This window comes from Sphaerodactylus townsendi, linkage group LG04 (assembly GCF_021028975.2).
Source record: "Sphaerodactylus townsendi isolate TG3544 linkage group LG04, MPM_Stown_v2.3, whole genome shotgun sequence".
NCBI lineage: Eukaryota > Metazoa > Chordata > Lepidosauria > Squamata > Sphaerodactylidae > Sphaerodactylus > Sphaerodactylus townsendi.
This window is the reverse complement of record NC_059428.1, coordinates 8,826,155-8,844,043: the sequence shown is the minus strand read 5'-3', so window position 1 is coordinate 8,844,043 and position 17,889 is coordinate 8,826,155. Positions and strand designations below refer to the sequence as shown.

The 17,889-nt window shown below is 48.3% G+C and overlaps 1 protein-coding gene across 1 annotated transcript in view; it reads right to left on the bottom strand.

Moving 5' to 3' along the window:
• MYO7A (myosin VIIA) overlaps positions 1–17,889 on the bottom strand; it is a 63,927-nt gene extending 46,038 nt beyond the window's left edge. Inside the window, exons 1-8 of the mRNA XM_048494004.1 lie at positions 17,773–17,889; positions 15,194–15,286; positions 9,796–9,890; positions 8,498–8,582; positions 6,763–6,981; positions 5,328–5,435; positions 3,099–3,308; positions 422–625 (exon numbers count right to left, since the gene is read on the bottom strand). Coding sequence (XP_048349961.1) covers positions 422–625; positions 3,099–3,308; positions 5,328–5,435; positions 6,763–6,981; positions 8,498–8,582; positions 9,796–9,890; positions 15,194–15,286; positions 17,773–17,889 — 1,131 coding nt within the window. The remainder of the gene's footprint in view (positions 1–421; positions 626–3,098; positions 3,309–5,327; positions 5,436–6,762; positions 6,982–8,497; positions 8,583–9,795; positions 9,891–15,193; positions 15,287–17,772) is intronic.

Here is a 17,889-nt window from a genome sequence, read left to right as displayed (position 1 = left end):
GGGGTCCCCAGTCCCCAGGGTTGGGAATCATTGCCTCAGAGGAAAACATGAATAGAGAGGTGGGGAACTTCAGACAGCCCACATTCAACGGGCAGTCCTCAGAATCAGGCATGATTCCATGATCCGATACATACAACCAGAGGCGTATCTAGGGAAAATGTAGCCTGGTGCAAAATCTGTATTTTCCACTCCGCCCCTGCATGGGCGGCTGCCCTCCCCCACCATGACAAAACATTTTGTATATGGACCCAGCAGGGAGGAGGAGGGGTGTCGGGGCGCCCCCACATGACTATATGGCCGCAGCCCGGGGACATTTGACCTCATATGTCCCCCTGCGCGGTACGCCCCTGCATACAACCCAGATTACATTTCCTTTGACTTTTCTATGCAGGTTCTGAATAAATCTGCCCATTTCCCTCACCAGCTGGTCTCCCTCGTCCTCGTGGTACAGGAGCGGCTGTTTGAGAGGGCGCCGGATATACGTGTGCGTGGTTGTGCCCTGGAAGTATGTGGCAGCAAATTTGGCAAATTTGTACTCGGAGAGATCCTCCTCCTCTTCCTCTGGCAAGGGTAAGGCTGTGTCCAGGTCATCTTCCTCCAACTCCTTTGGAGCCCTCTCAAGATCCTTGATGAGAAGATGAGAAACCATCAGAATAAGCCAGTTGGATTCGATTTGGAGTTCTAATTTAGGCACTGATGTCTGAATTTGCAACTGGATTTAAGAAGTAACAAGGGTCAGGTCCAGTGGTGGGATCCTAAAATTTTAGTAACAGGTTCCCAAGGTGATGGGATTCAAACAGTGGCGAAGCGCCAATGGGGCTGGGCAGGGCACGACGGGGGCGTGGCCGGGCATTCCGGGGGCGGGGCATTAATAATTTCTCTGTTATTGTAGAAAACTCTTACTGTAAAAAAAAGTTCCTCATTTCCAGCTGGTATCTTTCTGTCCATAATTTAAACTCATTCTAGCAAGTCCTATTGTCTACTGCCAACAGAAACAACTACTTCTCCTCTAATTGACTGCCTGACAAATACTTAATACTTTCAAATACTTAATTTTGTTTCTAGAAAGCAAAAGAAGGATACTTTCCTTAAACAAGGAACTTTACCATATTTCTAAAACATGTTTTTAAAACAGCCCAACAGGGAGACTTATTCCGTTTTCTACCTTCGCTAACCAGCCACATAGGAAACAACAGGACTTTATGATTTTCGGACCTAATGGAATTTCTAACGGAAAAGCAGACCCCATTAGTAACCCCCTCTCGGCACACACAAATAATTAGTAACCCACTCTCGGGAACTGGTGAGAACCTGCTGGATCCCACCTCTGGTCAGGTCAGATCCGCAGGACAGAAATGTGACCTTTTCCACAGGGATTATTTGCCCTGGGTCCATTCCATTTGGGAAGCATCTTTATTTTTCTGCCTGCTGACAGCATCATGGTACATACATGCACCTTCTGGGGTTTCCCCAGCTGTTCTCTGATCTTTCCCAAAACAGCTTTGCTACGAAGTCCTGCCCCCACAGCAGCCATTTTCTCTGCCCCCATTTCCTCTCCCTGCTACTAGTGTGAGGTGCGGTGCTTTGCAAAAATTGGTGGCAATTGAATATTGTTATGGTGTTGTCTTTCGGGTTCCCAGCTTCCACGAACAAAAAGTGAGCCTCTAACAGTTGCAGAGCAATGCCTTTTCCTTTATATCTCTGCAACAAAAAGGGCTTAATTTAAAAAATGAAAACTGGAAATTCAGAGAACCTAGAATCATAGAGTTGGAAGGGACCCCAAGGGCCATCAAGTCCAACCCCCTGCAATGCAGGAACACACGGTCAAAGCACTCCCGACAGATGGTCATCCAACCTTTAAAAACCTCCAAAGAAGGAGACTCCACCACACACTGAGGTAGTGCATTCCACTGTCGAATAGCCCTTACGGTCAGGAAGTTTTTCTTTCACCTTGAACCCATGACTCCTGGTCCTAGTCTCTGGAGAAGCAGAAAACAAGCTTGCTCCCTCTTCGACATGACATCCCTTCAAATATCTAAACAGGGCTATCATGTCACCTGTTAATGTTCTCTTCACCAAACATCCCCAGCTCCCTAAGTCTCGTAGGGAGTGGATTCCAGACCTTTGACCATTTTGGTAAAACCTGCTATACATATTGTGTATAATATTATAATGATGTTGGATTGCTGATTAAAAGAAAAAACTGAAAAATCCCCTTGAGGTGGGAGGCTGCTGGAGGGCGACTGAGGCAGGGAAGGTGTGGGGAAACCAGCCATGTTGCAGTCACAACAGCAATGGGGAAATTACATAAATCTTTTGGCTTGTAGAAAACACCTGCGCTCAAATGGTCCGCTTCAATCCTTACATAATGCTTAGAATCGCTTGTTGGAATAAGCTACTTCTGCATGCCTGGACACTGGGGGGTGCTGTGTATCTCACTCTAACTGTGATGTTGCCTCTCTTGTTTGCCCTCCTTGTCTGGGCCAGGAGACCGCCCACTAACTTCCTTTCTTCCCCATGCTGGTTTCACTTCTGTTCCAGCCTTTGACCTGAGCGCATGGTCAATGGCAGCCTGCCACAGTGGGGCTTTCCCACTGTAGCATCCTCTCACCTGCACACACGTGATGGCGCGTTAGTTGTGCCCACGTGTCGTAGGGAAAGTAATCTCTTTAGTCTAGGGTTTCTTTCTATCTACCTTTTTCCTGGAACAAAGCTGTGAACTGGAGATGCTTGAATAAATGTCAGTTTTACCTTTTACATTTATCTCTTGGGAAGTTTCTATAAACTGCACTCACACACACTACTGGGCAGATCCATGACTCTAAACTAAATCTAACATCGCTATACTCCAAGTGGACCTGAAATTAGTTAGGAATAACCTCAAAATTATATCTGCCACAAATTGGTCAGACTTGCTCAACCCATTTTGAAGATAGATGTGGGGAACTAATATTTAAGGGCGTCATTGTCTCTACTACCTGATCTCACTTGCTTGTGCTGATAAAGGCTAGGAGACATTTTGCCCACACAGCATTTGATATCATGTTTCCACGCTGCTGACCACGCTAGCTGAGACGTTCCATTCTCCTTCCTGTTACCTCAAATCCATTCGGCGCTTGTCCTTCTTGGCCTGGCAAAGAAGCTGTGGTTCCCAAGAATCCAAACATCTTGTCCACCATCTCAGAATCATTCACTGGTTCATTTCGGGCCTTCTCCATCCTCTCCAACAGCTCTTTCTTCCGCCGAGCTTCCTCCTTTTCCTTTACTTCCCTTTCAGCGTCTTCCCGAGCTAGCTGTGCCAGCCGCACCTAGGAAAGAAGGATTGCGCCAAGGAATAAATGAAATTCAAGATAGAACCAAAGATAAAAGAAAGAACCCCTTAGAGAATTGTGAGGCTCTGTTCTCACAAGGTGAGATCTTGAGGCGCTATTATTTCTTGTTGTAGGACCTGGCAGCAGTGGCATTGAGTCAAGGGGACGAGAGGTGCACGCAATGCACCAGGCGCGCGCCGGTGTGGGGGTGTGGCAGAGGCATTCCAGTGCATGGTGGGGGCATTCCAGTGCGTGGGTGGGTGGGGGCGTGGCAGGGACGCTGGGCACACATGTGCCCCAGGCTCAGTTCTCCCATGCTCCAGCCCTACCTGTCAAAATAGGTCCACCATTTTGAAATCTTTGCTGCTGTATGTAACACACCAGTGGCGGGATCCAAAAATTTTAGTAACAGGTTCCCATGGTGGTGGGATTCAAACTGTGGCGTAGCGCCAATAGGGCTGGGCGGGGCATGATGGGGGCGTGGCCGGGCATTCTGGGGGCGGGGCATTCCTGGGCAGGGCTGTGGCAAGGACGCAGCCGCTGAGCCTGTCCTTGGGCGGGAAACGAATGCATGCAGGCGCAGGCTGCCACGCACGCCGGTGCACCTCCTGCTAGACTGCTTCCAGTTCTGCGCGCTACTGCCGAGAGGAGGGGCGTAACTAAGGCAAAAGTCACATGGCAAAATCACCAATTAGTAACCCCCTCTCAGCACCCACAAATAATTAGTAACCTACTCTCGGGAGCCTGTGAGAACCTGCTGGATCCCACCTCTGTAACACACGTGCCCCTAATGGGAACACAAGGATGACTCAAAATGGCGGCCTGAAAAACTGTACTGAACTGAAGCAGTCCCTCATCTAACTTAAAGATATCCTATACCAAAAATATATCTGGCAGACACCTTTCAAAGGGTCAAGGCAGAAGGGTCCACCAACTCTCAAAGTAGTATTCTTCCATTATGTTTCTTGGTGAAATCCTGCTATTCCCTGCAGTGCGGGGTGGAAAGGAGACTCCGCAGGCACAATGGAGAAATCTCAGATGTGCTCAGACAAATCCAAAGCCAAGTCGGAGCACTGTAAGAACCCATGTTAGCGGGTCACTCAGTCGACCTGGACATAGGGGGCTGCTACATCACTTTGTGTGTATATAAATGTTATTTCCTTCAATGGGAAGTCTCCCTTTGTCTTAACCTGGGAAATGCCCTCTGACCAGTGGTGGGATCCAAAAATTTTAGTAACAGGTTCCCATGGTGGTGGGATTCAAACTGTGACGTAGCGCCAATGGGGCTGGGCGGGGCACGACGGGGGCGTGGGAGGGCATTCCGAGGGTGGGGCATTGCTGGGCAGGGCTGTGGCAAGGATGCAGCCGCTGCGCCGGTCCTTGGGTGGGAAACGAATGCACGCAGGCGCAGGCTGCTACGCACGCCGGTGCACCTCCTGCTAGACTGCTTCAAGTTCTGTGCGCTACTGCTGAGAGGAGGGGCGTAACTAAGGCAAAAATCACGTGGGAAAAATCACCCATTAGTAACCCCCTCTCGGCACACACAAATAATTAGTAACCTACTCTCGGGAACCTGTGGGAACCTGCTGGATCCCACCTCTGCCTCTGACCCCTCCTCTTTGTGTGTCATTTATTCCTTCCCATTCTTTTCAGAGTCACATGTTTCTCCTCATACTTCCATATACATGATGTCGGATCAGCTGGCCACTTGTGATAGGGAAAGAATTCTTTAGAGTAAGCTTCTCTCTTTTCCCTTGGACCGCAACCTGAATTTGAACAGAATCGGCTTGAATAAATGCAAGTTTTGAGTTTTGCAATATTCAAGAGAGGAGAAACGCAAGAGGAGTTGGCTGCCTCAGTGAGCATCATTAACCTACCAACAGTGTCCTAGAACCCGTTGCGTTTGTTTGTGCAACGGGCTTTACTGCTAGTATTATCTGAACAGGGTCTGAAATGACCACAACTGCAGAAACCAAGTTTGGCAAAGATATGGGGCAGGGGGAGGTATTGACCCACTTGGTGTTTCTTTTCAGCTTCCTCTTTGGCTTTCTTTGCACTCATTTCCTTCCTGAGCCGCTCCTCTTCCATTAGTCGCAGTTTTTCTGCTTCCAGACGCCGATGATACTGAGAAAATGAATTCAAAAACACAGCTTCACCGGACAGTTTGTGTAGGTGGAATGGACCAGTTATGCAACGAAGTGCCAACGAAGTGCTGAATGGATAAGCTACGCAGTTCTGAATAGACTGCTTGTACAGACGATAGACTAAGTGGACTATACACCCGACTGGCCATGCAGCGTTGAATGGACCACAACTATGCAATCCAGAACGCACCAACTATGCAGTCACACGATCTTGAAGGGACGAGTTTCAGAGTTGATTACGCAGTCTTGAATGGACCAATCTCGTATAATGGCCACTCACCTGGATAGCTTTAAAAAGGGCTTGGACAGATTTATGGAGGAGAAGTCGATTTATGGCTACCAATCTTGATCCTCTTTGATATGAGATTGCAAATGCCTTAGCAGACCAGGTGCTCGGGAGCAGCAGCCACAGAAGGCCATTGCTTTCACCTCCTGCATGTGAGCTCCCAAAGGCACCTGGTGGGCCACTGCGAGTAGCAGAGAGCTGGACTAGATGGACTCTGGTCTGATCCAGCTGGCTTGTTCTTATGTTCTTATGTTCTTAATGCTGTTGACCATAGTTTGAATGGTCCAGCTATGCAGTCAATTGACAAGCAGTCCGTTTAATTCAACAACATAAGAACATAAGAACAAGCCAGCTGGATCAGACCAGAGTCCATCTAGTCCAGCACTCTGCTACTCGCAGTGGCCCACCAGGTGCCTTTGGGAGCTCACAGGCAGGAGGTGAAAGCAATGGCCTTCTGCTGCTGCTGCTCCCGATCACCTGGTCTGCTAAGGCATTTGCAGTCTCAGATCAAGGAGGATCAACATTGGTAGCCATAGATCAACTTCTCAATCTGTCCAAGCCCCTTTTAAAGCTATCCAGGTGAGTGGCCATCACCACCTCCTGCGGCAGCATCCATCCGCCAGTGCTGGTTAGGTGGAAGGGGAATAGAACTGAGGAATAATTTAGAGCCAGTGAAAATGACTATTATTTTTCTCTAATGTATTCAAGGGGAAGATCTAAGTTTCAGTAGTAGCAGGATGAGGTGGGGGTGGGTTGTATAGTTTTATACAAAAATAAATGCTGCCTCCAAGCTGGTTTTGTCCCTGGACAGGAACAGACAAACCTGTGCCTTCCCCCCCCCCCCACATCTGGGAAAGAAGCTGGGAGGGGGGGAAAGGTTGGATTCAGAAAACTGACTCCCAGCAAATGCTGACACACCTGCCCCCCCCAATAATATTCAGAGTTACCACAGCTGTGTAAAAGGATTTTTTTATGTTGAGACTTTATATTTGGATGTATGGTAAACTGCTGGGACACCCACCTCGCCCTTCAAGCGCTTAAACAGGCGACGAGCGATCATACCCCTGGCATAGGCCTGGATAGTGAAGACAGCCCAGAGACGATGGCGGAAAGCCTGACGCACTAAGAAACCCCGACATCTGGCTTGGAATTCGATGATGCGCTTGCGAGCCATGTAGTACTGCTTGTGGAGTTTTCTGGAGCGGTAGAGAGCCTGCAGTCTCAGGAAACCAATCCTCATCTGTAAAAGAAAAAGAGTTTATGGATGTGTGTCACTTACGTTAGGGACGTTATCACAACCTTTCACAAGTTCTAGCTCAGCAGTTCTCAACCTTCCAAATGCCGCGACCCTTTAATACAGTTCCTCATGTTGTGGTGACCCCCAACCCTAACATTTTTCCATTTTGCAGATGGAGAACACTGATGCAGAGAGTCTTAGGCGATCCCTGTGAAAGGGTCGTTCGACCCCCAAAGGGGTCCCGACCCCCAGGTTGAGAACCACTGTTCTAACTGAATATCCCCATTTTGATTTTGCATCCCCTGTGTGTGAACTATACCTAAGAGCGTTGATTTTTGTACTCTTTTTGGTTTCTTCCTGCTGAGTTTTCACTGAAGAATGTATGCGTTCTTTCAGTATTATCTGGGCATCTATACAACAGCATCATTCAACAGAATTCTTAACTAGGCTGGTTTGAGTGAGGATTGAAAAATCTGCACAGTGGGGCCATGCATAGACAGGAGAGATGTTTCTAGGATTCTTGGAGGTTGCAGGAAAGGAAGGAAGCAGGGAAAAGGGAGAAAGGCAATTGGAGATAGCAGGGAAAGGACAACCAGCAGTGTGGGAGAGAGGGTGGGTTTCTCATGGATTTGAGTTAGGATTGCCAACCTCCAGGTTGGTCCACCATCTTCCACTGACTAGGTGGAGGTGTAACCAGTGGCAAAGCGCCAAGGAAGCAGGGGGTGCGTCGTGCACCAGGTGCACGCCTGGGGGCGGAAAATCACCCCGGGCCCTCCCCCTTTTCCCTGCGCCGCCCCCCGCACCGCCCCCCGTGGCACAAACACACCCCGCCCCCCTTTCCACACTTACGTACGTTCCTTTTCTTTTTTAAGTACTTTTTGAGGCTGAAAAAAGTGGCCTATTTACAGTTCAGGCTAAAAACTGCCTGAGGAATGACAGTTCCCAGGAGACCTTGGGGCTCACAAGGTCTCCTGGGAAGTATAGTTCGTCAGGCAGTTTTTCCCCTGAACTGTGAAGAGGCCGCTTTTTTCAGCCTCAAAAAGTACTAGAAATAGAAAAGGAACGTAGGTAAGTGTGGGAAGGGGGCAGGGTGTGTATGCCGCGGGGGAGGGGGGCTCGGTGGGCTGTGGGAGGGAGGGCCGGAAAAAACACAGTCTGCACTGGGCACAGTTTGTCCCAGCTACGCCTTATGGGTGTAACAAATTAGTTTTTAACAAGCATGCTAGTATGAAGGGATTGTTAAATCAATATAAGCTTATTTTTTCCTCCTTTTTCATTATATTTGGAATTGTAATTGGTATTTTTTTAAGTTCAACTATTTATTAATGTCAATCTATTTATTATTTTATTTTCCCTCTTTTTTTCTTTTTCTGCACTAAGTTTTAATTCAGTGGAAAAATAATACATTATAATAATGAAAAAGAGGCAGGGCCTCTGATTCTGAACAGCTGCTGCCAGTCAAAGTGACCATATCCGATCTACAGAGAAGTCAGTGTTCTGACTCTGTGCATTTACTTACCGCACCATAATTTCTCCGACAATTATGTCCCCTCCAGTTCCGCTGAATCATCAAAACTGCATTCTTCACTTTCAAGAAATTGGACCTGAAAAGAAACTGCCATTAGCCTCTTTGCATTCCTTCCTTCCTTCCTTCCTTCCTTCCTTCCTTCCTTCCTTCCTTCCTTCCTTCCTTCCTTCCTTCCTTCCTTCCTTCCTTCCTTCCTTCCTTCCTTCCTTCCTTCCTTCCTTCCTTCCTTCCTTCCTTCCTTCCTTCCTTCCGTTCAATTCATTTTTATTAAATTAATTGTTAATTTTATTTATTTAATTAAATTTCTATACTGCCCTTTCTCTTTTGGCCTCGGGGTGGTTCACGATAATTCGTAAACAACGTAGCACACAATAAAACTATAAATATTGTAAATCTGATTTAAAATCTATGCTCGCCAATACAATCAAGATGGCGAAAAATATCTTATTTCCAAAGAGCTCAGAATAATCTTAAAATAGGGGGAGGATGGGAAAAATTTACCCCCAGGGGGCAGCAGGGGGATGGTGAGGGAGCGAGGCCAGAGATGTTGACTGTTGCTGCCTCAACCGTATCCATCTTAGAGGTCCTGCAGAACTGTATTAGATCCCGCAAGACCCTCAACCGTATCCATCTTACAGGCCCTGCAGAACTGTATTAGATCCCGCAAGACCCTGGTGCCATCAGACAGAGCATTCCACCAGACCTGGGCCAAGGCCAGCTGGACTTCTCTTGGGCCAGAGACTGAATTTCTTTTTTAAGCACTGCCCTCAAAAAAAAAAAAAGCTTAGCAGACAAACAGAGCGACCTTCATTCAGTTCACTGGGTTTCAGACTTTACTTTCTTTCCATTCAGCCCTAGAAGTACTAAAAATCTGTCAGGGTGCTTGTGTCCTGGCAGTATTTTATTTATTTATTTATTTTTAAAAATCTAGTAAGTACAAGCTGTATAGCATAGACCACAGGTGTCAAACTTGCGGCCCTCCAGAAGTTATCGACTACAATTCCCATCATCCCCTGCCAGCATGATGCTGGCAGAGGATGATGGGAACTGTACTCCATAACATCTGGAGGGCCACGAGTTTGACACCTGTGGCATAGACAGTTATAACTTCCCAATAATGGATCTCCCATAGTTCCACCTTGTGAGGCATAATTCCATTGCTCTAGTGACCCATGTTCCTTGGCCCGACCTCATCACTCCACGTGGCCCACAACAACTTCATGTCAAGAAACACGAGCGAAAACCGGTCACCTGAAGCCCGCATGCTGCGTTCCAGTCTTTCTTCCTACCTGTCCTTAAATCCACGGACCACCTTCTGGATGAGGATCACTTTGTCCGTTATGGCCTTGTCCCTCTCAATCTCAAGGAGCATATCATGGTGATCCTGAGGGAAAAAGAACATGGACGTTTCCTCTAGATAGCAGCCGAACAGCAGGGAGAAGAAGACCACCTCAGCGGACGGTACGTAAATGTCAGTTTTTCCATTTTACAATGGAATGGGAAGACATATGGGTCAAAGGGTTGCCCACCTCCAAGGGGGTGGCGGTTAGGGGATCACCTGGTGGATCAGTTACTCTCGAAAAAGTAGCAGCTTTCGATCAATTCCCTTAAAGAAAATGGCTGCTTTGGGAGGGTGGCCTCTATGACAGCATTCCCTGCCAAGGTCTATCCCCTCCCCAAACCACCACTTCTCTCTAGGGGCGTTTCCCCACTAGCCACGACCCCCTGTATGCCTGAGAGCAACGCGCGTCATTTCTGGCGCGTGCCCGGGCTTCCCCACAACCCCGTGCTCTGCTCTGCGCGGGGTCATCAAAAGGCGCCGTTTGGAAGAGCGCCAGGAATTACGCGCGCTGAGGGGATGCGACAGCGGCAGCGTCCGGGCGGCTGCGTTGTCGCCGCCCCTGCAGTGGGGAGTGCCGGGGGACCCCGCGCTACTTGCCTACAGTAGCTCGGGGCAGAAGGTAAGTGGGAAAACGCCCGAGGCTCCACCTCAAAATCGCAACAAATTTTCCAACCCAGAGTTGGCCCCCTAACCTGGGAGCTTTTTGAAATTTCAAAAGGAAGCATTGGCCAGCTCCTGAATTCAAAGGGATGATGAAGCAGGAAGAACCGAAATTACTTTTGGCCTCTGACTTATAAATGCATCTGGGCATGGATGTAGATAGCCCTGTCCTTGATCCCAGTTGCCCGCCCTCAAGAAATGGTGGAATGAGAGGGGGGGGGAAGGCCTCCATAGGGATGCTCTAGGAATTTCCTAAGGTCTTTACTGTACAAATTAGACATGCTCTAGGCATAGGGATGCTCTAGGAATTTCCTAAGGTCTTTACTGTACAAATTAGGGATGCTCTAGGCATAGGGATGCTCTAGGAATTTCCTAAGGTCTTTACTGTACAAATTAGAGATGCTCTAGGCATAGGGATGCTCTAGGAATTTCCTAAGGTCTTTACTGTACAAATTAGGGTGTTTAGGTTAGGAATTTGCACTTCCAGGATGTTATGGACTACAATTCCCATCAGCCCCTGTCAGCATGGTCAATTGGCCATGCTGGCAAGGGCTGATGGGAATTGTAGTCCATAACATCTGGAGTGCCAAAGCGTTCACACCATGGCTCTAGGCATAGGATGCCTCTAGGAATTCCTATGCCCTACTGTACAAATTAGAGATGCCTCTAGGCATAGGGATGCTCTAGGAACTTCCCAAGGTCTCTTTACTGTACAAATTAGAGATGCTCTAGGCATAGGGATGCTCTAGGAATTTCCTAAGGTCTTTACTGTACAAATTAGGAAATTCCCAGAACGTCACCTGGAAGTGATAAAACACAACAAAAGGGTACAGTGTGAGAGAAAATATTATTGGCAACGCTGAAATATTACACTGAAGTGGACTTGCATTCACCTGGAAGTGATGTCACATCCTCCCCAAATATCACCTGTCCCAGAGATCATCTCAAATCCTCCATCATTTGCCAAAGTAGTGCTGGCAATCCCAGACATATAGTGCCCAATTGGGCCAACAGGATCTCTATGGGACTGTCTTAGATAAGCAAAATGGCACCTGGATGACGCATTTCCCCCATACCCCCTGAAGTAGATGCTCTCAAAGCTTTTTGGGAGATCAGATCGTAAAAATTCTGAGAGCCAGGACTCGTTTGAAGAAGGAGGAGAAGAAGAGTTTGGATTTATACTCCCCTTTTCTCTCCTGTAAGGAGACTCAAGGCGGCTTACAAGCTCCTTCCCATCCTCTCCCCACAGCAGCAGTTGCCAATCCCCAGGGGGTAGCTGGAGATCTCCTGGGATTACAACCCAATCTCCAGGCAACAGGGATCAACTCTCCTGGAGCAAATGACCACTTTGGAAGGTGAACTCTGTGGCATTATAACCCAGTGAAGTTCCTCCCCTCTCAGCATGGTGAGCCAGCATGGTGTAGTGGTTAAGAGCAGGTGGATTCAAATCCGTAGAACTGGGCTTAATTCCCCACTCCTCCACCTGAGCAGCGGACTCTTATCTGGTGAACCAGATGTGTTTTTGAACTCTTACATTCTTGCTGGGTGACTTTGGGCTAGTCACAGTTCTCTCAGAACTCTCTCAGCCCCACCTACCTCACAGGGTGTCTGTTGTGGTGAGAAAGGAACACAGCTTCAAGGTGACAGATTTTCACAGCACAAAGCTGCACACCATGCAGCGCGGGGACTGCTACGCCTCTGTTTCCCACCCTGTCCATAGGGCTGGAAACGGAGCACCCCAGAGAGCAGTCTTGACCTAGCGCAGGAGCTGCTGCCTTGCCAAACCTGTTTCCCATCACAGGGGGCCTAGAGGCAGTCTTGACGGCCTGCAGCTGCAGCTGCCTTCTGGGGCGCTCCTGAAAAGGGGAATGCCCCAGAAGGCAGTGTGGCAGCCTTCCAAAAATCGGGACATTTTAAAAACCCCACGGGACAAATTAGTCAAAAGCGGGACTGTCCCGCCAAAAGCGGGACGTCTGGTCACACTATTGTAAGCCCCTTTGAGTCTCCTTACAGGAGAGAAAGGTGGGATATAAATCCAAATTCCTCCTCCTCCTCCTTTTTCTTCAAATCATACCCTCCTCCGGCTCCACCCCAAAAATCTCCAGGTATTTCCCAATCCAGGGGCGGCAACCTTAGGTCAGACCCAAATCCTTACACTTCTGCAAAGTAAAAAGAAACTTCTCCAGGGTTCCGAATTATAATTCAGATAAAGAAGTTGCCAGATATCAGGTTTACGAACACTCAGTTAAGGAGGTTTACTCTCTGCCCTCTGCTTTCTTTCCCAACTCAGCGATTCAACACACCCTGACGTGCCCTTTCGAACCGCTCATTTCCCAATTTCCTGTTTGGGCAGCTGCACAGCTCTGATAATGCTCACCGGCAAGGAATTCTGAACTGTTATCTAAGAAATAGATGAGGCTGCATTTAAACAGAAGCAATGCTAAAAAATCTGAGGCCAGCCAAGCCTAGGAAACATGGACTGTATATATAAGTGACACCAGGCAATGAACTAATTGGTATATGCAATTAGTTTGAGTATAAAGTCAATAGATAATTCATACACCGTTCATAAAGATTATTCATCAAGATATATTGTGATTATATTATTAGTAATATTCAACTGGATATAAAGGTACTAACAAAACATACAATGAGGGCACTTAGGCAACCTAAGAAACGTAATGGGACTGTGCTTAGTAACAAATTCTCAAAAGCATTGTAGAAGAAGAAGAAGAAGAAGAAGAAGAAGAAGAAGAAGAAGAAGAAGAAGAAGAAGAAGAAGAAGAAGAAGAGGAGGAGGAGGAGGAGTAGTTTGGATTTATATCCCCCCTTTCTCTCCTGCAGGAGACTCAAAGGGGCTTACAATCTCCTTGCTCTTCCCTCCTCACAACAAACACCCTGTGAGGTGAGTGGGGCTGAGAGAGCTCCGAGAAGCTGTGACTAGCCCAAGGTCACCCAGCTGGCGTGTGTGGGAGTGTACAGGCTAATCTGAGTTCCCCAGATAAGCCTCCACAGCTCAGATGGCAGAGCTGGGAATCAAACCCGGTTCCTCCAGATTAGATACACGAGCTCTTAACCTCCTACGCCACTGCTGCTCGTAAGATGTCACTATATATACAGTCCATGTTTCCTTGGCTTGGCTGGCCTCAGATTTTTTAGTATTGGTTTGACTGTGTATATTTGCTGATCTGTTTAAACGGAAGCACGCAGATTATACTAGAACAACAATAAATAGGGAACTTGATCTACAGAAGACGATTTCTTAAAGAACTCCAAACAGTTCCTCTGGGAGGCGCCGTGGAGAGGCAAGATGAATGGAATATGGAAAAGAGTAGATGATGGAAGTATATAAAGAAAAATGGGACGCAGAACTTTGTCACATTCTGCTTAGCAGAGGGGAAACTGCGCCCGGGCCATACCTGGCTCTTGCACCTGCGACACCGCCCAGCTGAGTGGGCCAGGGTCCGTGGCTCAGCAGAAAAGTCTCTGCTTGGCATGCAGAAGGTCCCAGGTTCAATCCCCGGCATCTCCAGTTGAAAAGGCAAAATGATAGTGATAAGACACCTGAGATGCTGGAGGGACACTGCCAATCTGAGTAGACCAGGGGTCTGCAACCTGTGGCTCTCCACGTGTTCATGGACTACAATTCCCATCAGCCCCTGCCAGCATGGGAATTGTAGTTCATGAACATCTGGAGAGCCACAGGTTGCAGACCCCTGGAGTAGACAATCTGATGGACCTTGGTTTGATCCAGCAGGGCTCATTTTATTTGTTATTTGTTATTTATTATTAGTTTTTATTTATTATTAGTTTTATATACTGCCCTCCCCCTGAGGGTTCAGGGTTCTTCTGAAGGCCTTTTAGGTTCTTCTGGCAGCCTTTGCCTCTACACCCTGTTGTTGGACCTCCAAAGGGATTGGTTGGCCACTATGAGAGACAGGAGGCTGGACTAGAAGGTCCACTGGTCTGATCCAGCAGGGCTCATTTTAGGTTCTTCTGAAGGCCTTGGCCTCTACACCCTGTTGTTGGACCTTCAGAGGGATTGGTTGGCCACTATGAGAGACAGGAGGCTGGACTAGAAGGTCCACTGGTCTGATCCAGCAGGGCTCATTTTAGGTTCTTCTGAAGGCTCATTTTAGGCTCATTTTAGGTTCTTCTGAAGGCCTTGGCCTCTTCACCCTGTTGTTGGACCTCCAGAGGAATTGGTTGGCCACTATGAGAGACAGGAGGCTGCACGAGAAGGTCCACTGGTCTGATCCAGCAGGGCTCATTTTAAGTTCTTATGAAGGCCTTGGCCACCCTGTTGTTGGACCTCCAGAGGAATTGGTTGGCCACTATGAGAGATAGGAGGCTGGACTAGAAGATCCACTGGTCTGATTCAGCAGGGCTCATTTTAGGTTCTTCTGAAGGCCTTGGCCTCTTCACCCTGTTGTTGGACCTCCGGAGGAATTGGATGGCCACTGTGTGAGCCAGGAGGCTGGACTAGATGGACCTTCACTGGTCTGATCCAGCAGGGCTATTCTTAGATCCTCATGATGGCCTCAGCCTCCATCCTCTGCTGTTGGACCTCCAGAGGAACTGGTTGGACAAGAAGCTGGACTGGAAGGTCCACCGGTCTGATTCAGCAGGATACGTCTTACATCCCTACGTTTGAGGAAAGGGCCATAGTTTTGATGCCCTCTTACCTTTAAGAAAATCTTTGTCTTGCCGATCTGCCAATCGTCGTCTTTCCCCAAAACAGCTTCTGCAATACGCTGGCACGTTCCACGAAGATCTCCCTAGAAGAAAGAGATTTGTGGGATTAAAAAAAAACAGTTCATGAGAATTAAGCTACCTCATACCTTAATTAGATTTTAGGGACAGGTGTCCCTAACACACAGGTTTTCTGTCTTCCAATCTATCCTCTCTATAAGCAGACCGTTTAATACCCAAGGGTAAAATGAACGTGCAAAAAAAAATAACAAATTCAGAACTTCAAAGGTAATCCCCGCAGATGAAAGAATGAACGGACACGTAAACAAATAGACAGAGTTTAAGAGTTCAACTTTTCTGAATTTTGGGAGAAGAAAGCGTAATTTTGATACCTGCCATCTACTAGGGTTGCCAACTCTGGGCTGGGAAGTTCCTGGAGATGTTGGGGGCGGAGCTAGGGGAACGCAGGGTTTGGGGGGGGAGGGACTTCAGCAAGGCATAATGCCTGGGGGACCAATTTCTGAACCAGTCCGTTTTCCCAGGGGATCTGTTCTGTATAGTCTGCCTACCAGTTGTAATTCCAGATATATCCAGCCACCCAGTGGTGGGATCCAGCAGGTTCTGACAGGTTCCCGAGAGTAGGTTACTAATTATTTGTGTGTGCCGAGAGGGGGTTACTAATGGGTGATTTTGCCACGTGATTTTGGCCTTAGCTATGCCCCTCCTCTCAACAGTAACGGGCAGAACTTGAACCAGTCTAGCAGGAGGTGCACCGGCGTGCGTGGCAGCCTGCGCCTGCGTGCATTTGTTTCCTGCCCAAGGACTGGCGCAGCGGCTGCATCCTTGCCACAGCCCCGCCCATGGATTGCCCGGCCACGCCCCCGTCGTGCCCCGCCCAGCCCCGTTGGCGCTACACCACGGTTTGAATCCCACCACCATGGGAACCTGTTACTAAAATTTTTGGATCCCACCACTGCCCAGAAACCCCACAACACCCCAGTGATTCTGTCCGTGAAAGCCTTCGACAATACAATAACTAAAGTGTTCTTCTGTATTGGGCATACTTGCTGCCATGGGGAGAAAATGTGCTTGAGGAACTTTGCCCACAAACTGTTGGGTGACCTGCACAGAGTGATAGGCAGGTGGATCTCCCTGAGTGGGGACAGCTAGGAACTTACAGTGAACAGGGGAAGGGAGAGAAATAAAGCATCTCCTGCGTGGCCATTCATTCAGGAGTGGCTCCAACCGAAGGCTACGCTAAAGAATTGCTGGTTTAGTGATCTTCAAAAATCCGCGGGTTGAGTAAAGGTGACCAGATTGTCACCTTTTAAAGAACCGGTTCAGGGTGGTGGCAGGAGCGCACTGCCTTTGGGGCACTCCAAAGGCCGGTGGAACAAATGGGTTTTGCAGGCCCTGCAGAACTCTCCAAGGTCCCGCAGGGCCGGACAGCTGGTGGTAGAGTGTTCCACCAGGCTGGTGCCAGAAACGTAAAGGCCCTGGCCCGAGTGGGAGGCCAACGGCCATTGAGGGGCCAGGGATCTCCAGTAGATTGGCCTCTGCTGAACGCATGAAGAGGCTTCCACCCGGGACATATGGGGTAGTCGCGGTCCCCGAAGGTATGAGGGTCCCAGGCCGCGTAAGGCCTTAAAGGTCAACACCACACCTTGAAGATGATCTGAATTCAACGGTGACCAATGCGGGCGGCGCAACTACTCAGCTTGCTGGCACCAAAGTGTGTGGACAAATGGGGAAAGCCAAGGCAAACCACCCGTAAAACCAAGCCTGCCTGAAGTAGCGCCATGATGTGATGTCACCCCCATGGGTCAGTAATGACCCGATGCTTGCACCTTAACCTTTTACTGTTTATAGTACACCGCGTTACACAGTTTGTTGTTCATATCGTTCCCTAATTTACTGTAATCCTAATTGTATTGCTTCGTTGTGTGTATGTAATATCCTTTGATCCACTTTCAGTCCCAGCCAGTAAATAGACACATGAACAAAATGTATACCCAAGAACATAAGAACATAAGAACAAGCCTGCTGGATCAGACCAGAGTCCATCTAGTCCAGCATTCTGCTACTCGCAGTGGCCCACCAGGTGCCTTGGGGAGCTCACATGCAGGTTGCGAAAGCAATGGCCTTCTGCTGCTGCTGCTCCTGAGCACCTGGTCTGCTAAGGCGCTTGCAATCTCAGATCAAGGAGGATCAAGATTGGTAGCCATAGATCGACTTCTCCTCCATCAATCTGTCCAAGCCCCTTTTAAAGTTATCCAGGTTAGTGGCCATCACCACCTCCTGTGGCAGCAGATTCCAGAACGCAATCACACGTTGTGTGAAGAAGTGTTTCCTTTTATTAGTCCTAATTCTTCCCCCCAGCATTTTCAATGGATGCCCCCTGGTTCTAGTATTGTCAGAAAGAGAGAAAATTTTATCTCTGTCAACATTTTCTACCCCATGCATAATTTTATAGACTTCAATCATATCCCCCCTCGAACGTCTCCTCTCCAAACTAAAGAGTCCCAAACGCTGCAGCCTCCTCATAAGGAAGGTGCTCCAATCCTTCATATACCTGTTTATATGCCGGCTTCACCCTGGCATGAGAACACGATACCGATCCACAACCTCCACAAAGTATAGCGGATGGGGTAGCCAGCCCCTCGCCGGATCCTGAGATGGTTTCCATCAT